Source organism: Rhinolophus ferrumequinum, chromosome X, assembly GCF_004115265.2.
Source record: "Rhinolophus ferrumequinum isolate MPI-CBG mRhiFer1 chromosome X, mRhiFer1_v1.p, whole genome shotgun sequence".
In the NCBI taxonomy this organism is placed as follows: domain Eukaryota; kingdom Metazoa; phylum Chordata; class Mammalia; order Chiroptera; family Rhinolophidae; genus Rhinolophus; species Rhinolophus ferrumequinum.
Window position 1 is genome coordinate 113843464 of NC_046284.1, and position 22050 is coordinate 113865513.

Below are 22050 nucleotides of genomic sequence, written 5' to 3' on the forward strand. Positions count from 1 at the left end.
CTCCTTAAGTAGCTGGGTTGGGCTACAAATAGACAGACAGGGCTGCTAGTGCAGAGAGGATGTTCATGGAGTCTCAAGATGGTCCAGACAAAAAGCAAGGCCCAGATCAGAAAGGCCCAGGTGCACCAGGTTAAGAGGTTTAGACTGGATCTAGAAAACAATAGGGAGTCACAGAGAAGTATTCAACAGGACACTGAAATGATCAGATTTGAGTTACAGGAAGATCACTTCAGGTAAGACCAGTTCAGGCCATATCAGTAACCTGCCAGAGGTCAAGGTGACCCCAGGGTAGAGAGGGCTATGAAAGGAGTGAGAAAAAAAAAGAAAGCCGTCTGGCCACCACCAGAGGAAGGCCCATTCTAGCAATGGATGGCAGCTCGGGACCTCTCTTGTCAGCAGCTATGGGGCCATCTCACTGCAGGACCCAGAGACATGGAACCATCTCCTCCAAATGAACCCAAAAGTCAACCACAACAATCGATACAACTATTCAAAGTCAGGCATCTAAGAGAGAAGGTCTAATTGCAAAGATTGAAGGCACTGAGAAATAAGGGTGGGTGAGCTGTGGAGCCTTGGACTTCCAAGTAGAAGCCAGAAGCAGGAAAAGCTCCCCTTCTGGATGCACCCTAAGAGGCCTCCCCCAGTTCAACTCCAGCTCCAGTGGTTTGGTCGGCTGGGCGGAGATATTTGCTACTTGGTGCCAATTTTGAGCTCTGCCAGTATTTTTAAGAAAAAATAAAAGGAGCGAGAGAAAAATCGCCCACATCTGTCTGCTTAAGCCACATACATATGGTTCATTATACAGTTTCTCTAGACACAGGAGAATTAGATTTGCTTGTATTTAAAACATTCAAACCCTTGGTTTTGTTTCAAGTGAAATGCAAATATTTGGCACTGCAAGTTATTATCTCTCGGGAAAACAGGCTGTTTATAATGAAAGAGACTTCAAAAGACTCATTAAAAAGTAATACTATTAATAAAATCCCAAAAGGTGACATTTACCCCTGAAGTATCTTAAAAATCAAGCATAGCTGAATAATATGAATTGCAAGGAGGCATTGTCAGGGGGAACTTCAGGAGGGTATGTATATTGTTTCAACCATAGAACATTTCTGTTTAGAATATAATCCCGCCCCGGAGGCATCCTGTAAATGCTGCAAGCAAGTCCAGCCATTTCACTGAGGGTGCAACGACCTTATAACAATGTCTTTTGGGTGCCTTAGTAAACAAACCACCTGGAGTAGCAAAAACTGTCACTGAGTGGCTGCCCACCCAGGAATGACATTTTCTGCCCCCTCCCCCTCGCTGCAGTTAAGTGCAGCCACGTGACTGAGTTCTGGCCAATGTAATGTGAGCATGTGTGACTGGCACCACCTCCAAGCAGGGCTAGCACCCTGTGGCACTCCTCTATGCTCTTCCCAGATCTGCGATCTGTTAGATGAGTGACAACTAGACATGTTGTGGTAAGTCATTAAAATACATGGCATATTTGTTACAGCAGCTGTTACCTTAGCTAATCTATTCTTCAAGCAAGGCCCAAAGGGAAAGCAGACCTGCCCAGTCCCAACCAGTCATTCCTGCACAGAAGGTGGAAGCATGAGGCCATCTTCACTTTGTAACTTGACCACCTAATGACAGGAGACGATTCTGAGCCCAAACAACTTTCTAATTATAATTTGGCTGTCCGTGCAGACCATCTGTGGGACAGCACACGGATGCATCTTTACAGCCGTTTTTCTGTATTTGATAGGAGTTTACCTTTCATGGGTTTGAAGGAGAGTCTGGGGAAGATGTACAGAATAAAGAGGGTTAGGGGAAAACTGCTAAGTGAGGAGTGAAGAAAAAGAGCTACACTAGGAGATGGAGCTCAGCAATTTTGTTTTCACATTAAACCATTCTGTGTTACACTCTATAAATCTTGTTAAGTCTGTCTCCCACCCCACTCTCGCTATAATATAAGGTCCAAGAGGGCAGGAAATTTTGTCTATTCTGATCACTGTTGTATCCCTAGCACCTAGAAAAAGTGTCTATCAAATAGATTGGGGTCAATAAATATTTGTTGAATGAGTAAACCAACAAACGATTGGACAAATTGCCAATTCTGGTCGAGACAGAAAGGCTAACCTGAGCTCTCCTACAATGCCTAGAGCTGAACTTTATGTGCACTTTTCAATGTCACTCAACAGTGTACAGGCTGGGCCCTCTCCTTGACCTATGATGTTAGAGCACTTGAAAAAAAAATATCCTTTTTCATTTTTACTTTTTATTTTGAAATAATTATAGATTCACAGGAAATCACAATAAAGAACCTAGTTTTTGTCTGTAGAGAAGTTCGTTCAAATTAAATCCTAACAGAGCACTTTAACCTTATCAGTTTCTTCAGGGAAATAAATCCATAAAATTGTCTTTAACCACATGTTGCCAAACTCACTTAGGGATCTACTTTCAACAGCTTAGAAGGTTGATTGCCAAACTGTAGGCCTCTCTCTGCATCTAACGGGCAACACACAGTTGCTGCTTATTAAGATAAACTAAAATTTGAAAACCACCACTCCAGCCACAGGAGAATGGTAGGAAACATACTCATTACTTTGCTTAGCGCCAGCCACTGGAAGCACCTAATACATGTGACCTGTTTTCATCTTCACAATAACCCTATGAAGTGGGTTCCATTACTCCCAGGTGGCAGAACAGGAAACTGAGCATTAGGGAAGTGGCTTACCAAGACCACACAGCTAGCAAACGGGAGAGCCAGAGCGTGAACGGGGGTCCAACAGCACATACTCTTCATCAGCAGCGCCACAATTCTCTCCCTCTCATCCATCCATCCTGTAACAATGTACCGCTTCCTTTTAAGAACCACCTCACTGCAATGCCGAAATCATTGCAGCAGTTTTGCAGACAGAGGATCTGAGCTTGAGATATAAATATGCTATACTTACATCGGCCTCCCCATGATCTAGTTTAGTTGTAGATTTTGGCCAGTGAACGATTAAATTATACAGACAGCGCATCGTCTTATTTCTCACATAATTTTGGCCCATAAGCATCTGGCATGTTTTCACATCAGGAAAGAATCCCGTGGATAGCCATACAATACAGGTATTCAATCATTTCACTGTTGTTTTAGTACACGGCACAAACACTCTGTTGATTAACATCAGGAATGCTTATGAGTAATCACTGTCTCCAATTCTTCCATCAGAAGCCAAGATCTGTTGCTCCAGAAGGGCATTTTCCCTTTGCAGTTGTCAGGCTTTTGCTCTCTGCTTAGCGGAGAAAAGAGAACTTAGCAGTAAGAGGAGACTGACGAGTCCGCAGACTTCTAGTACCACTGCTCTACTATCCCCAGCCCCATTCTTGCCGATTAGGTCAAGGCTGCCTGTCTCTTCTGCACTATGTCCTCCCCTTAACATTCAAGACAGCCTGAGGTCAGATGGGAAACAGATGCCCCGAGAACTTGGGCTGAATTCAAGGAATGCTTTACAGAAGGAGGCTACAGATCGGAGGTACAAAAAAAGTGCAGATTCTACAGGCAGACAGACTTGGGTTCAAATCTGGGATGGTCAGTTACTCACCATGAGACCTGGGCCAGTTACTTAGCTTCTGAGCCATGAGTTCCCCCACCCAAAAGGCAGTGCCCCAGCCCACAGGGCTCTGCCTACCTCTCCAGCCTCATCGCCCTATCACTCCGAGCTCTAACACACAGGCCTTTCAGTTCTTCAGCTGTCTCCTCCCCATGCTATCTCCACATGGTAGACTGGCTCACTCAGCACCCACTCCGCCCCCTCGGAGCATAACTCCGGGTACTGCAGAGGTTGGCAGGTCAAAACCACACTGTCCAAACACCTTGGCTGCTAGAATTCCAGATGGGGCTTAGGTTCCACTGAACAAATACTCCTACGGAAGACTGATTCAGAGCTGAGTCACATGATGAAAGAGGCAGGGAACAAAGCATTCATTCTGCTGCTCCAGGTCACACATGGTGTGGAGCTGGAGCTGAAAGCAATGGCAGCAGTCGCCCAATTCTGTAGCTTTCTGATTGTGGCAGAAGCAAGGCTTCCTTAGCCATGTGGTCCTGCTGTGTGGTTTTGGGAATTGTTCTTGCAAGCTCAGAATAGTCAGAATACTGAGCCCTTCCAAAAATGTGATGGGCTATCCACACCCCTATTATAAATTCCTATATGCTTAAGCTAGCCAGAGGAGATTCTGTCATCCACAATCAAGAACCCTGACCAACGCATGCCCTTGTCTAGGCTCTTACCATTACGTGAGACTCTCCTGACCTCCCAGCACCACCTTCCTTTGCCTGGTTACCCCTAATCACCCCTCACTTCTTTGCGGAAGCCTTCCCTCACTGTCTAGCCCTAGCTCACATTTCTCTGTTATACGCTACCAAGTACCCCCTGCCTTTAGGGTAATTACCAGTTTTCCATTATACATGCAGAAGTGGGATCATTTGATTTGCATCCATCTCCCCCTCCACTTGGCTGCAAGTTCCCTGAGAGCAGGGACCACGTTTGCAGTCCTCAGCATACCCCTGCCATGGTGACTGACCCATATAAGCCACTTCGTATTTCTCAATGGATGACTAGAGGATGTAATCTTGCAAGTAGTCTCCCTTCCAAGACTGTCAAGAGGACTGAAAGGACACATATGAGGTAAGGGGCCGGCACAGCACTGGGACACTACCTGCCCCTGAGGTCAAGGGCAATGCTGATGGGCCTGGGAACAAAGTGGTACTGTTCTAAAAGAGCCTTTCATGTTCACAGCCTGGTATATATTAACAAACTGAGACCAAAAGGTCCTGGGGAATATGCTGGAAACAAACACCACTCTCCTTTCCAGCTTTCAAAAGTACTTTCTGAGACCAGGGATTCAGTTGGGTGTTTTCAGCTACCTCTGAAGGGCTGATTTAGGCACTCCTGCCCACCAAATCGATGTGGACCGTAGCTATCACCAGGAACGTTCTGGACACCATAAGCCTTTAATGCAATGCCCATACCTGGTAGGGAAAAGCAAAGCTGACCCCACAAATAAAATGCTCATTTGCTTTCATCAGTAGTCTAACTGACCTGCTGTAATACCACTACATGGATGCTAGAATTCGAACGTGGACTAGCCTCCCATTTTGACCCTCCCCCACCACCCTGCTGTCTCTAAAGCATGGACTTTGCAAGCAAGGCCTTAAGGCAGCATCCGATTCCAATCAGTCCTAATATTTACTGAAGCAATGTCTTCGCCCCCCCTCCAAAACACCCTTCAATTTCTATCCCAGGTACCCTTTTATATCCCAGAGTCACCTTTCTTTCATTGATCCAGTATCTTTTTACTATTCTCATCCTGTAACACAAAACATTTTTGCCTTTCATGTAGAAGTACCTCCCAGCAAAGAAACTAAGCAATTAACATCACTTCAATTAAGAAGTGTGCGTACTAGGTAAGCACCTAAAGAATGCAATAAGAGACAGCTAAGACAGCTTTAGGCTGAGAAAAGTCAATTTCAGTATCAAGGGAAATGAAATGTTTAAAAAATAAGGACTAGAACATCGGAAGAAGAATTATAAGTAGGTGAAGAAAATAAGTAGGAAGGAGGCTTGACGCCATGGACAATAGGACCTTTTTGTGGTAACGTGACCCTTCAGATAGACTCAGGGAAGTAGAACACGCTGAGGACACAGCAACCTTTTACCCCTTAGGAGATGGTAAAACTCCAACAAGGGTCTGATGATGGGAAATGAATCTGGTAAAACGAGATGTCACATCAAGAACAAGGTACGTGCATTCCTATAAAAATTAATCAAACCAGTTCTTCCTGTTACACACAAAGGCCAACACACATACATGCTCTCTCTCCCTGTCTTCCTCTCCTTCCTCTCCCTCTCCATTTCTCGTCTCTCCCTCTCTCCGTTTCACTCAGAGGTAGAAAACTTAATTGTCTAAGCAATGCTGAGAGCTCAACACACACACACATACACACACAGACACACACACAGTGTTGACACTTACCATCCATAACAGAAGATTTTCCCAGCCTTAATCTCTACCCATAAACTAAGTAATTCAACTTTACTGCCATGAAGGCTTAAACAAGAACCCCCCACTGCAGGCAGCCTGGGGTGCTCCAGGACTGAAAAGAAGCTGGGGTCCCTACCCTCCTTCCAGGGCCTCCTCTTGACCACACAAGGAGCAGTTTTCCACATTCACTGCAGCCTCTCACTCGACCAAAGGGACAGACACACCAGGTTTTGGTTTCAGACTGGTAGAAATGACAAACCAATAAGGAAACACTGATAACCCAAAAGAAAAAAAAAAAAAAACAAGAGCATAGGATATGAAGAAGCAATTCACAAAAAAAGGAAATACAAATGACTCATAAACTTAAGATGTTCCACTTCACTAATAAAGAGAACTGCTAATTAAAACTATACCAAGACATAATTTTTCACCTATCAGATTGGCAAAGATCCATAAATTTTTTAGCACATTGTGTTTGCATGGGTACGGGAAAATAAACATTTTCATACACTGTTGGTAAGTGGGTAAATTGAAACAATCTCCAATTTGAAAATCTCCATCAAAAATTAAAAATGTGTAGACATTTCTCCCAATTATGCCATTTCTAGGAACTAATACGACATTTCTCCCAATTATGCCATTTCTGGGAACTATTGCATTAGTTCCTAGAAATGGCATAATTGGGAGAAATGTCTACACATTTTTAATGTCTACACATTATACATATGTGGAAACAATGCTGTAATTGCAAGTTCTTAGACGTTGATCAGGGGGCTGGTTAAATGATTTATGGAATATGCACAATGACTCCCATGCATTTGAAAAACTCAAAAAGATGAGGAAGTACTTTATGTATCGGTATAGAAGGTTATTAAAACTTATTGTTAAGCAAAAAATGTACAGTGCCTAAATGTACAGATGCTACCATGTGTGTAAAAAGGTGGAACTATATGTTTTGCACATATTACATAATTACACAGAAGAATACTGCACCTATATTCACAGTATGTGCAGACAATATTCCTAGAACAGTACAAAAGAAATCGGTCCTATTAGTTGCCTCTGGGATGGGGAATTGGATGGAAGGGACACTTTTCCCTCGTGCCCTTCTGTGTCTTTTGAATTTTTGACATACCTTTTTTAAAAGTTTAATTGCTCTTAAGAACAAGAGCATTTGAAAGCTCACAACCCAGGATCCAAACACTAACAGTGTGGCATTTGCTGTGTCATCTGAAGCATGCCACCAAAGCCTTGGCATGCTTTTGCTGTAGCTATGTGAGGAGGGAGACCACCATCAGGTGGCTTTTTAGCTCCCACCCCTCAGGAGAATATTCACGTGTTTCTTCAGTGGCTCATCAGCCCGAGGGTTTGGTTGCAATGGGAGGAGTAGGGGAAGAGGGCAAGACCGAAATGTGCAAGTGGCCTTATGAAGTACCCACAGGGGCACTGTCAGAGCTCTCAGGAAAGGGAAGAGGGGAAAGATTCCAAAATAAGGACCCAAATGCCTGAGGTTCCACAGGAAAAGAAAAAAGAAAAAACCCTCACAAGCTAAATGAGGCCTCAGTGAGAATTCCTGGGCCCTGCAGTCCCAACCTGCCTTGTGGGTCATTTCCCTGGGCTGAGTATTATTAGGTAAGAGAACCAGAGTGGTTGAGGCAGTATCGAGGATGCCCCACTTGTTTACCTGTTTCTTTCTTCTCCAAACTCAGAGCACCAAGTCTCCCATTCCTCAATTCGAAGCCACTTCACCCAATTCTACCCCAATCTTTCAGCCACAATCTCTGCTCTCTCCTCTCCTTACCCGCCCAGCACCCTGGTGCAGTCTGCCCATAAACTGTCTTTCACGTCATAAAAAGTTCTCTCCACGCAATGTCAACTTCCCAGAAAGACTGCTTCCCACTCCCATCCAAACTCTTAGAATGAACAATTGCCTCGTGATGACTGTCAGTTCTTTCCGGATTGATGCCAACACCACTGCAACAGAGCCTTGGGCTATGCACTTCTCTCAGCACCCTTTACACAATCCTTTGCCATTTAGAACCATTCCGAAAGGATCCAAAGAACAAAGAGAATCTGCTTCTGGCCCTAAGTACCTACAGTTAAGTCCAGAGGCAGTGGTGGGAAGCGTAGCAAGAAATTGAGACTGAGTGAGAATGAGGGAAAAAGGAGACAACTAAGTTAAATAAATGTTTTTCAAGTTACAGACTTTTAGAATAACGTGGTGGCTGGCTAGCAATGTCTAACAGCCCGTCTCCTACCTGTTTATTAGAAAACGCCCACCAAAAACACAGCCAAAACTCCTAAGCAGAATGGCAGGGTGCTAAAGTTCTCTGAATGCTGTTTGTCATTATTTTGTCTTTGACGTGAGAAGAATAGTGAGTATCGACAATTTTCCCCAAAAGACTGTTAAGTCCATCCCTCCAGAAAGAGAAGAAGAAATCACTGCATGCATGTTTAGGGTTTGAAAAGTGAGTGTTTTAAAATAAAAGAATTCTTTCTAGTGAGCTCTGGCTGGATGGGTCTTGCATTTGCCAAACCTGTATCCCTAGAGTCAGGTAAAAATATACTGCATAGATTAGATAGCTATAAGAACACATATTTACTTACATATGCATAACGCATTCCTCGAATGATACGAAAGAAACAGACAGCACAGAATGTCTCTGGGATGGGAAACCAATAAAGAACAGAAGCCCCTCCCTCTGGCTGAGCTTCTCAGATAAATGAGCAGATGAGCAACGAACCACTTTTTAAGAATGAAAACTGGAAAGCTCGCATATACAAGAAATATTAGAAAATCCCTGCACTTCGTGTTAACAATTGGAAAAATGCATCAATGAACTGAGACAAAGGAGAAAACAAAGGCAAAGCCAAGATGAAAAGTCAGGTTCCCACCCAGAGAACACGGATCGTGTAGGAAACGACCAGAAGCTCTGTGTGGCAGGAGGACAGAGGGAAGAGAAGCAGTGAGATGAAGAGGACAGCAGAGGCCAAACACCAGGCCCAGGAGCCAGGCAGGAAGGTGGATGATTTCCTGAGAGCAGTGAGCAAAGTATGACAGGTTGCAATCCAGGGAATAGGAGGACCCAATTTCTGAAGCTCGCTTTGCCTACAGGGAGGATAATGGAGTTGAAGAGGGCAAGAATGGAAGTGAGAGGAAAGTTAGAAGCTGATGTAATTGATCTGGTGACAGAAGATGGCCTGAACGGAGGAAGCGCGGAGCAATGGACAGATAAGAGGGGTGTTTAGAAAGTGAAATGCCCCAGACTTGGTAACTGAATGGGTAGGAGGGGCGGGAGAGGATTCAGGACAGTGACCGGCACTCTGGCCTGTGCTGATGAATGGATGGAGCCATGAATGGAAGAGTGAAAGCTGGTTTTGAGAAAGACATGCTTACAGCGACAGTGGGCCATTCGAGTGAAGATGGCTGGCAGATGGAGCTATGTGGTCATCAGCCTCCATGTAGCTCAAGAGCAATAGAGTGAGAATTGGATCTGGGGCTCATCAGCATGTAAGGGGCACATGGAGGAAGGAGAACTGAGAGAAAAGATTAGGAAGAGGCAGTCACAGAAGCAGGAAGAAAACCAGGAGTGGATGGGATCACGCACCAAAAGACGAATGAGTGTCAAAGCCGCCAAGAAGTCAATGAGACAAGAACTTAACACTAGGTAGTTTCTGGCAACTGTGGCAAAAACAGAGGCAGTGGGGTACAGTGGGAGCACAAGGGGCAATTCCAAATCCTATACCAGCAAACGTACAAATGACTTCAGAGTTTCAATAGGTAGGATACTTGGGGAAATGACCTGTAAACACATGGTAACAAATGAAGCAAGAAAGAAGACATTTCTTTACAAACCACTGTCAACCATCCACCAACATAGGATGTGCTCAGTATCAAAAATGCCAAGGGAGAAACATCCAAAACCTGAAAAAAAGATTTTGAAATTCCTAAAAGATTAACCAAAAAGACTTCATTCCAATGTTTGGACGCTGAATTTGGCATAAGCACCTCTAAAATGCCAAGCCCATGAGCTGCAACAGCGCTCGCTCAGGGTCCCTAACAGCCTCCCCCAGGACCCAGAAGCCCCCTCCTCCCGATCAGGCAGGAAGGGCTTGAATACAAGGCCACAGAGGAGCCTAGAAGACAGCCAGTTGCCATCAGCACGCTAACATGGCAATGCGAGCGGAATTCCTTACCCTGGCCTAGCCTGCACCATGCCCAATCCATAGTAATCCCCTCGCACCAAGAACCTTCACTTCAGATCCTCTCATCTACATGACTAATTCAGGTTGGCATTTTGCTTTCTGGGACGTGGAGTCCAGCCAAACCAAGTTGACAGGCATAAGAAGGAAACCTAAGAACTAAAGAAAGAAAAACACATCAGCCATGAAAACCACATACTGCTGTCCCAAGAAAGGCCCCTTGCTCTCATCTTAAGCAGAAGGCAATGCTCCAAACCAGGGTGAGGGAGAGGGACCTCCACTGATGCCAAACAAACATTAAGGGAATCAGACTGCTGCAGACTCTTACAATGGACTGTGAAATCCATTCCAAGTCATTCATGTTACAGAAAAGAGAAGGAACTTGCCCCAAGGTCACACAGAGTTTGGCTGACCCTGGGCAAGCACCTGTCTGTCTTTTTCTGCACTGTACCATAAGTCCTTCTAATGGCCAATCACTGCCAAATCCTTAGGTCCAGCCTGGCTCTCCCCAAAGCTCCAGACCCATATATCCTACCATCTCTGACATCTCCTTTTGGCTATCTCAAAACCTCAAATCCCAACATCCAACACTGAACTCATGATCTTTCCCCAATACTCCCCAAACCAGGTTTTCATCCCGGGCTTCTCAGCTTAACAGATGACAGCACCATCCATCTGGTTCATGAGCCAGAGACGAAGGAATCATGGCCAGTGTTTGAACTCCAGCCCTACCACCACTTCCTACCTGTGACCTAGGCCAAATAAAATAAGGTCTTTAAACCTCAGGTTTATCATCTGAAAAATGGGATAACAAACAGGAAGTACGTCATACAATAGCCCTGAGCACTGAAAGTGGCGACGTGCAGCACATGCCAAGCCCATAGAAGATGTCTTTGTGTGTGCTATTCCCTCCTCTTTTCACCCATTTCCTCCAATCCTACCCTTCACCTCGTTAACATCTACGACTCTGTCTCGTTTCAACTCAAATGTCACTCCCTGCTGGAAGCCTTCCTTGACACCCCTTTTCTACAAAGGTTAGGTCAAAAGCCCTGCCCATGTTTCGCCCTCAAAGCACAGTATAATTTTCATTCACATCATGTATCATAATTACACATTTACGTTGTGATGGTTTGATTCATGGCCATCTCCTCCAATAGCCTATAAGCCCCATGAGGGAAGTGAATGGGACTGTTATACCTCATCTTTGTATTCTCAACACACTGCCTGGCATGGAATAGGTGTTTAGTAAACATGAGTCGAGTGAAGTGCCCAAGAAACATGTTTATCAGCAGAAAAATGGACCTAGAGATTCGAAGAGAAGCCAAAGGATACCAATCCAAGTGAGAACCCCTGGCCATCCATCCCATCCAGTGTGCTAGGTAGAAAGGGCCCAGCAAGCCTTGTCCCACCATTGCCAAGTTCATGCTTTACTGCTGGCTGGACCATCGTTCAAAGCCTTCAGGATTTGGTCTCCACAGCACTAGAATACACTCTGCAAAAACATACACAGCCACATCATGGGGAGTTTTTAGATAAGCTCCAGTCCCCCCGACACCTTTCCTAATGTAACCATCACTCCACTGTAGGTATGATTCTCTCGTTTAAAGGTATTTTTGTAGCACAGGACCTCTAAATGCAGCCAACTACTACCCCTGGGGCTCAGCTGAAGCAACAGCTGTCTGTTCCGGGTTGGGGATAAAACTGAGCTCTACGGAACCTAGGAGAGAATGGTATCTTGTCTCTCCAATGGGATAGCAATAAGGGATTTCCTGCAATATTTTTTACTACACCCAATGTTTACTTATGCAGCAACTCTAGAACCTAGCCTCTTTGGTAATATGGGGCTCTAACGTATAGCGAAGCATTTTAAAGTGCAGGTTTTTTGGACATTGGACAGGCCTGGGTTCAAATTCTGGCTCTGCCACTTAGGAGTCATGCATGAAACCTTAAACCCATTACTTGACCTCTCTCAGCCACAGTGAACTCACCTATACTAACAGATACAACAGTACCTAGATCTTACAGTTGTAGGAATCATTAAACATAAATACACAGCATATGGTTAAAGTATTGTCTTTAAGAAAGTTCCTTGTACACAGAGTACTACCACCTTAGCAGATAAAGTTCTAACCATGCCTAACACAGGTCCCCGTGCCCAGCAGGTATTCACCAAACGCCACGATCTTCCTTATTCCTTGGCCTTTGTCTATTCTGGTCCACACACCAGCCCTTTTCTTTATGAGAGTATCTGACACCACCCTGCTCTTCTGAGTAGAACTGCCTGTGCATAAATGACCCTTCTTCCCAAGTTGGACAACTGAAATGTTATATAAACCATCCTACTTCCTCTTGTCTTTACAGTCAAACAGCAAACCCACTTTTTTCATAATTTATCTCATGCAGGCACACACACAAGCATACACCCTTTTTTGGGAATATGACTTCCCCAGCACTGGACTCAGAGATCTCCACAAGAAAACACTTGCAGACACAGAAAAAAAATAAGAGCGCTTTATCCAAAGGAAAACACTAGAGAAAAGGAGGCTGAAATGTTCTAAGCTATGGGTGTAGCCAGGAAAAACGGAAATATCACGTGTGCTTCTCCCATAATATTTCTTTTGTATCTATTACATATACGAAAGAGCAGTTGCTGCCACTTGTAAAATAACTGTTCTCTGAACAGCATTGGACTGGGCACTGAAGGAGAATACGGAAGAATTACCTCTGCTTTCCAAAAGCTTGAATGTAATTGGAGGTACAAAAAAAATGGGCAACAGCTAACTATGCACTGGATGAGTGGTAATAAAGAATAAGACAGTGGTAAGGTAGGCTTTTTTAGAAAAACTAAAGCTCTCCTGAAGAAGATACCTAATGATTAAGTAGATGAAAGTGGAAGGACTCCTTAGACCAAAGGCCATGAACCAGCTTGGATCGGTGGAGAGACACTGAGAAACACATACAGTAAAAAAGACTGAGGAAAATATATAAGCAACAAAACAAGAAGTACAATATTTGCACGAGGGGACAGTTTTATATGTTTCTTGCGAAAAAAAAAGAAGAGGTCCCGTCAAAAAGCCATGTCCCCAACATCTCCCACTGGCATAACCCCACAACATCTCTTACCCGGATGAGGGAAGCCTGATGCCGAGGGGGCTTGGTTCCTTGGCCCCCCAGCGAGGGTCCCTCAGGCTGGACAAGGGGCTGTCTAGCTTCATAAGGAGCTGAAACAAGAGGAGGGCAAGTCAGCATGGTACACAAAGATTCCACCCCAAAATGATGACTTCATACGCAGACTCATACAGTGCCTGCTCTTCAGGGAAGAATTAGCAAAGGGATTAAGAGTTCCCATGCCTAGGGCCACCTAGCACAAAGAAACCTTGGTACCGCTGGGTACAATTTAACTGAACAATCTAAAGATTCATGGTAAGGCAGGAAAATATTTCTATCGGGTTAACAGTTGGAATAAATTGTAAGGGTGGAATGGTGAGAACCTAAATTGGGATAGAGAACAATGAGTGTTTAGAGAAGTGCCACGTTATAAGTATTCAAATTCTAAATATGAGGTAAACTGTATATACCCTCCTGTTTAAAAGTCTTATTCATCACCCACCACCCAAAGAAAATGAATCTGCATTTTGAACACCAAGAATCAACATTATCGTTTATTTTTGAAAAATAAATGGCACTGTCTTCTTTTCCTTATTGGAAAGAATGTAAAACCAAGTAGAGAAAAATATATAAAAGAATATATTTGATATTTACCATTCAATGACCAACCTAAAAATAATTTTGCTACCTTTAAGAAAAGTTTTTAAGCCACAAAAATGAATGCATTTCTTCATTCCTTTTATTTCCAGAACACTTAATAATGTCCTTGCCAAGATGGTAGAAAAACAGTTAAACGTAACCAGGTAGTATTCAACTCCACTAGAAAGGACAAATTATCACCCACGATGAAACTATTTCTGATCTGTGGGGGTTAACAGTTCAAGTTTGTGGAAGTATGGGAATAAGTAAAAAGCTTTCTTTCTGTGGCTTCCTTATAAAGTTAGGTAGAGAGAGCAGAGCAGCCTGTTATGGCATCACCTTTAGCATAGTGTGATCTTTTGAAAATAAAGAAGGTATAACAACAGCACGTCAAGAACAACCAACCATTTTTGAGCTCACATCTGCTTTTCGTATTTCCTCCAAGAAACTAGAGCACAAGATTGTAACACATCAAAACACATTAAAATATCCAAATCACTGCCTGGCAAATCATTTAGTGGATTTTCAGACCCTGCTAAGAATGATTAAAAATATAAAAACTACAAAAGAAACATACACAGAGAGCACATAATCCAAATCTTAAAAAATAAGTTTCAGCTGGTAGGCAGGTGTCGTCATCGGAGAAGGATTTTTTAAGATCATTCCACTTTGATGAAACACCGAATTAAACTCTTAATGCTGGAAGGTTTGAACCACAGTAAACTGTACCATGCTTGGGATACTAGCGGTTGGCCACACCTGCCTGAGACTGGAAAAGTGAATGTCTGAAGCCCATGTGGTCACAAATGTAAGACACGTGCTCTGATCAGTTCTGTCAGTACCACAGCTGATATTCAGGCCATCACCAGACTGAGTCCTGTCTCATTCTACACTTGGATCTGAACTCAGGAGGTGAAAAGGTAGGTGTTACTTGTTGCCTCTACTTTCCTTCCTCCCAAATAAAACCCAAGAAGATGTGCAAAAAATAATTCTTAGATCCCCTTACAAGAGGTTTAATGAGGAACTGGAAGTATGATCTTTCTCCAACAGAAGGAATATAAAACAAACTCTGAAGATTTCATCACTCAGCAGTTCAAACTAGAACACAGACCACAAGTAACTTCACCATAAAGACTCTACCTCTGCAATCAACCCAGGGAATGATATCCAGAAGGTGACGTTCAAGAATACCTAAGAATTTCAAAAATAAAACGGGTACCAGATTCGAAAAACACAAAAGAAAACACTAGGGCACATGTGAGCACCTACAATGTGCCAGGAGCTGTGCTAGGCACAGATATTTACATTTATCATTTGATCCACAGAGCAAACCTCTGAGGCAGAGATGATTCCATTTTACAGAAAAGGAAAACGGAGGCTCAGAAAAACTGAAATATTCATAGTCACACCAGCTCCAAATGAACAGAAATGACAAATGTAAAGTAAGTCTACCTGTAGGCCCAAGAGACAGACATCATAGCCCATGCTCTTCTGAGTAGGTACCTAGAATTAATACGAGGTGTGATCAGACAATACGGTGAATGTTAAATAAAAAAAAATTATTACAGTATAAGACACACTGCCATTAATCTCCCTCAAATTATTTGCCCTCGCTTTGAACACACTTATTCCACCTTTCTTGCCACTTTCTGAAGCAGTTCTGGAAGTCCTCTTTCGTGAGTGTCTTTAGTTGCGTTGTCGTGGCTGCCTCGATGTCCTGAATGGATTCAAAACGTTTACCTTTCATGGTCATTTTGACTTTGGGGAAGAGCCAGAAGTCGCATGGTACCAGATCCAGTGAATAAGGTGGATGAGGACACACTGTAATGTTTTTATTTGACAGAAACTGCCATACCAGAAGCGATGTGTGATACGGAGTGTTATCATGATGGAGGATGAAGTAAAGACACGAAAGAGGACTTCCAGAACTGCTTCAGAAAGTGGCAAGAACAAGTGGGATAAGTGTGTTCCAAGCGAGGGAAAGTATTTTGAGGGGGATTCATGGCAATGTGTCTTTTACTCTAATAAAAAATTTTTTATTTAAACATTCACTGTATTGTTTGATCACACCTCGTATATCAGAATAAGATGTATAAGAAAAAGCAGAACAGATACTGATTTTGAGATAAGACATCAGATATCAGAAGAAACAGGAAAGAAATGAAAGTAGTTGCCTCTGGAGATCAGAAACAAGTTGAATGGGAAGGAGAACAGTGGTTTTTATTATAGGCATCTAAATATTATTTAACTATATGCATGTATTACTGTGATTTAAACATTTTTTAATATGGATAGTAGTATCCAACTCTGAGGGTGTGGTAAGAAAAAAATAATGCACGTAAAGACCTCAGCACGATGCCTGGTACATAAGTCTTACGGTTATGGTATCGCCAATGAACATTAGCTAAACCACATCCAGCAGGAGAGATGAGCAGGCACCCAGGAGAGAAGCTGAAGAGGAGTTCTGAATGACAGACTGGTCTGATTAAACCATACTCCCACACATGCCCCACCAGCCAGGAATCATGGCAGAATCTTAGACAGGGAAATGACCCCAGAAAAATGTATTCCTAGAAAATTATCCCAGAAGCAAAACTCCTCTCTGAAAAGGTATAAATTAAGAATAATTCTAGAATGCTTAATACTAGAGTCGCTCAGGTTTAACAAGTTTTAGACACATGACTGTGTAGACCAAAGGGCGGATGGAGTACAGAAATAGGAAAGTGAATCCTGGGTTCCCCAGATTGCTTGATGGCATTGTGAAGGCAACAGAGGAGAGGTAAAGAAACAGATGGGGGAAAATATAAAACATGGAAGTCAGAAGAGAAACTGAGTTCAGGAAATGTGAAGAGAGAGAAGAAGACATGGGGGCTTCTCTTCCGTCTTGACCTAAAGATATGTGACAGAAAAGGAAACAGACAAGTAAAGAAAATCATTTGGGGGAAATCCATAGATGTCCTAAACACAGGAATGAAAAAGCTTTGACGTGAATCATATCAATGAAAAGCAAAAATCACAAGATGGACCCAAGCCGCAGAGAGAAAAACTCTCCCTACCTTTGGCTTAGATGGAGAAGTCTAAATGGAAATACCTGTAAACACTTTATGAATGACCTTGCTACAGGGTCCTAATCTATGGCTAGACCCAGAAAACTCAACCCCTTGAGAAACAGGAGACTGTTCACTCAGATTCCTCTCCATGGCTATGCTGTGCAAAGGAGACCCTCTGGAAGAGCAGCTCACCGGCTGAAAGACCATGATTTAGGAGAAAAACCAGGATGGTGTAACAGAAACTTAGAAAACAATGTTTCAACAATGAAAGAGTGACCACAAGGAGATGTTACTTCATGTCTAAATAGAATGGCTAAAATTAAAAACACTGAAGACAAAGAAACCACTGAGAGTACCAAACGCTGACTTGGAGCATGAACTCTCATGTATTGCCAGTGGGAGGCTGCAGTCACTGGAAAGCTGGCGGTTTCTCATCCACCTACCCTCAGTCCAGCAATTCCACTCCTAAGTGCCAGGGAAATGACAACATATGTCACAAAAACTCACACACAAATAATCATGTTCATAACAGTCAAACACTGGAAACAACCCAGATGTCCATCAACAGGAGAATGGATCATGAAACTGTGGTACATTCCTTCGATGGAACACTACTGAGCAGTAAAGAGGAACAAACTACTGATCCGCACAACCGTATGCATGAATCTCCACACTACGCTGAGGGAAAGACGGCAGACACATAAGAGCACGGCCATTGCACAGGATTCCATGTACATGAAGTTCTAGAAGAAGCAAAACTAATCTATGGTGACAACAACGAGACCAGTGCTTGCATTGGGGAGCAGGGAGTGACTGAAAAGGGACATCTCGTGAGTGATGGAAATGTTCTGTTCTTGATCAAAGTGCTGGCTACACAGGTGTATTTATTTATTTCTTAAAATGCAAACTGAACATTTGAAACGTGTACGTTTTATCATCTGTAAATTTTACCTCACTTGAAAAAAGAATAAAGGCATGGACCACCTTGACAGAGGCTGCTGAGAGGCAAGAAAGATGGAGAGAAGCGGGCTGTTTCCTTGCATCTGGGGGAACGGTAGCCCAGTTTGAATGGGATGAGAAGAGAATGGGGCATGAAATAGAATGAATACAGACGAGATTTTTTCAGGAATGTCAAAAAAGATAGAGTAGATCTTGGTGACAGGCTGATGCAGTAGAACAAAAAATGACTCACCTGTGAATTAAAAACCAAAAACCAGGCACTGTGCTAGGCACAGGACTCCAACTTCCAAGGACGAATAAGATTAGGAATGAAAAAAGAAGCCACTTGTAAAAACAGGAAAATCGTGCAGGAGAGGCTATGAGAGGAAAATGAAGACTTCTCAGCCCTGCTGCTTTGCAGACGCCAGTGGGATGTTCACATGAACAATACTACCTTGCATCTGCAAAGGACTTAATTTCCAATCAGATTTGATCCTCATGCTCTCACTAGTCCTTACCACATGCTTCACAGCAGTTAAATGGCTTGCCCAAGGTCACATAGCGAGTCACATAAACCCACACCTTCTGATTCCAATCAAAGATTTTTCCATCATGCCACACCTGCTTCTCTCTGCAAGATCACAGCCTCTCTCTAGTCCAGCCTAGCACACATTGCATATCTGTGTCCCTCTAGAAGTCACTGCTATTTTCAATGCAGCAAAACCCTGCAGAAACTGGGTCATTTTCAACCACAGCCCACAAAATAAAAAGGGGGGGCTACGAATGTCCAATTCTAGAATACCTCTAATTGGTCAGACCTTAAACTAGGAGCCTGAGCCCCAGGAGGACAGGATGCTGCGGTGAATTTATGGAGTTTCAGCACTGCAGCCCAGGCAGCCAACGCTGCAAGCCATCCTCACAACCAACTACCGTGGTTTCCCTGCAGCGTGGCCAGCACAGCACACGTGTGGGCAAGCGGGCAAGCCCACACCTGGGCACACTGAGAAATGTTTGACGTGTTTCCCCGAGCATTTCCCTTATTCTTATTCCTAAACACAAGAGCTAAATATTTTCACTTATGTGATCGGTCTTTAAAGACTGAATCAACCCTTGCTTTTGCAGAGTTGTATTTTTAAGTAGTTTCATAAAAGCAGTTACTATATAAATATGTTTGGTACATTTGCAGAAAAGGAATAACAATTCCAAAACAGTACAGACTCTTAATATGCCATGTTCTTGTGTAATGAAATCTGTATATAAAGGATTAAATGACCTAAATCATTGTTTACAAGTCTAAAGATGAACTAGTTTGTAGGACCGGAGGACAAGGCATCACTAAGATATGTTTCATTAAAAAAAAAACCCTTGAGAGTATAAAATGAAACTGAGCTAGGTTTCAAAAACAGAGGTAATTAAGTCCGGAGATTCAGCAGCTGGTGGCATCGCTGCCTGATATATTAAAGAGTCTCTAACCCCACCTAGGACAGCTGGCCCCGAGATGGGCTCTTACCTGGATGCATCTGCTCCGTGCTGCTCCGCAGTTTGCTGTAGCCATGGCTCAAGGGCACCCTCTGGTAATGAGGCGGGGAAGAAGGAGGGGAAGCGAGGGGTGACATCGTGGGAGACTGTGTTTCCTGCTTCAAAGAACCAGAGCAGAGTTCAGAAGCGATCACGCGAGGAGCCTGGCGCCCTGAGCTGCAGTTATGAAGTACATATAATGCAACTCTAATGCTGGTGAGCCGGCTGATTTAACAAATGGAGGAAATGTTTTCTCAAAAATACAGCTGGGTTAAAAAGCAGTGTCTGAAGATTCAAAAGTCTCCCAGAGAATAAAGTGTCACCCGCGCTCAGGTGCCTGAATTACTAACACAAGCCTGGAACATTTTCAGTGATATTCCAATCATATTTTCCTTTGGAAAATAAAAGACACTGATTACATGAACTAACGTTCATACTCCCCAATTTTGATCTCTTTGTGGATAGGCTCAATTTTCATTCATTAATAAAGGCCCCTATTTCCGCATTGACACTTATCAAGTCTTCCAGCAAATATGGGTATTAAAAATATTTAAAATGCTTAATGCTAAATATTCTTGGAGTTCACTATGCCAAGTAAAATGTCAGCTTTTTTTTAGCTTTTTTTTTTTTTCTTTTTGCACTGAGAGATTGCAAAACACTAGGATGGAGCATTAAATGCACTACAATTCGAATCTTAATTCAAACGTGAACTTGATGCTGGACCCTACTCAAGATAAGCAACCTTACTCTGCTACCCTGTTTCCCCGAAAATAAGACCTCGCCGGACCATCAGCTCTAATGTGTCTTTTGGAGCAAAAATTAATATAAGACCCGGAATAATATATTATATTATACTCAGTCTTATACTAAAATAAGACCGGGTCTTATATTAATTTTTGCTCCAAAAGACACATTAGAGCTGATGGTCCGGCGAGGTCTTATTTTCGGGGAAACACGGTACTGGGTTTCCTCCTATTTTCTTTTTTAATGTTACTAATAGACTGGTAACTTTGGAGTACCCAAGTATCAACAGTACGTTTTATCAACACAGACACTATGTAGGTGCTACTAGTCTAAAAATTATGCAAACTGAGATACTGATTAACACTCTTCTTCGAGAGTATTTGCTTTGAAGTTTTAGCTCATACCCACTATTGGGTGGGCCTAGCATAAACCCAGCCTGAAGCAAAAGTGTGGTATATATACACAATGGAATACTATTCGGCGGTAAGAAAAGATGAAATAGGACCATTTGTGACAACATAGATGGATCTTGAGACTATAATGCTAAGCGAAATAAGTCAGACAGTAAAAGTAGGGAACCATATGATTTCACCGATATGTGGAATATAAACCAAAAACAACAAAAAAACAAGACAAACAAATGAGAAACAAAAACTCATAGACACAGACAACAGTTTAGTGGTTACCAGAGGGTAAGGGGGCAAGGGGGTGGTAGATGAGGGTAAAGGGGATCAAATATATGGTGATGGAAGGAGAACTGACTCCGGGTGGTGAACACACAATGGGATTTATAGATGATGTAATACAGAAGTGTACACCTGAAATCCATGTAACTTTACTAACAATTGTCACCCCAATAAACTTTAATTTAAAAAAAAGATGTGTTTTTTAATCAGTTTCAGATGTACAAAACAACATACTAGTTAGACATTTACACCCCTCACAAAGTGATAACTCCCTAATCTACTACCCCTCTGACGTCGTATATAGCTGTTACTATACCATTGACTATATTCTCCATGCTGTACCTTACATCCCGTGACTACTATATATATGTATGCAGGAATGTATATGACATTCAATATTATTGTACTCCAGCTTCATGTGTACAGTGCAGTGGTCAGGCATCTACACAGTCTATGAATTAATCCCCCCAATAAGTCCAGTGCCCATCTGGCACCCTACCTAATCTTTATAACATTCTTGACTTTGTTCCCCATATTTTCTTAATCATGCAGCCAGGGGAAGGAGCCTGGAAAGCTCCCAGGGCATCAACCATCCTGGTATAGTGGACCCTCCTTCCTCCACAGATGCTGGTGGGAAAACACGCCAAAGAGCGTTGACTGAAGATACCTATACTCCTTCTTATATACATCACTGAAGAACTAGTCTAAAATGTATCAGAATTATGAAAGCCACAGTGCACAGAGTTATTTAACAGGATATGCTATACCTCATTTAACTATAAATATAAAACTTCCACAGGAACACCTCATAGACCCAGCATTATCAGAGTAAGCCACAGAAGTTAGTTTTCTGACTTAATCCTTTAATTACATTGCATTTTAAAAACATTTTAGTGCTCGCTTCGGCAGCACATATATTAAAAACATTTTGATTTGTCTTCCTAAAATATAACAAATTTATTTGCCATACAGAAAATATTACATTGAATATAATTTGACTTTTCTGCATGACTCAGTATCTTTATTAGAAGTATGTGCTATATCTTGATGCCCTCAGGGTTCACTAATGTGTAAGACTATTTACCTCTTCTTGATAGGCTCACTCTTCTGGAATTTTACACTTCTGTCTACCAATCACCGCCTAT

General features: G+C 42.7%; 1 protein-coding gene across 6 annotated transcripts in view; it reads right to left on the reverse strand.

Annotated features, from left to right (window-relative positions):
• Positions 1 to 22050, reverse strand: part of REPS2 (RALBP1 associated Eps domain containing 2) — a 207795-nt gene that overhangs the window by 131516 nt on the left and 54229 nt on the right. For 4 of the 6 annotated variants that reach the window (XM_033109675.1, XM_033109684.1, XM_033109656.1 and 1 more), the window contains 2 exons: positions 19468 to 19594; positions 13345 to 13442 (listed from right to left, as the gene is read on the reverse strand). In XM_033109675.1, coding sequence (XP_032965566.1) covers positions 13345 to 13442; positions 19468 to 19594 — 225 coding nt within the window. The remainder of the gene's footprint in view (positions 1 to 13344; positions 13443 to 19467; positions 19595 to 22050) is intronic. The other 2 variants (XM_033109693.1, XM_033109665.1) reach the window with 1 other exon arrangement.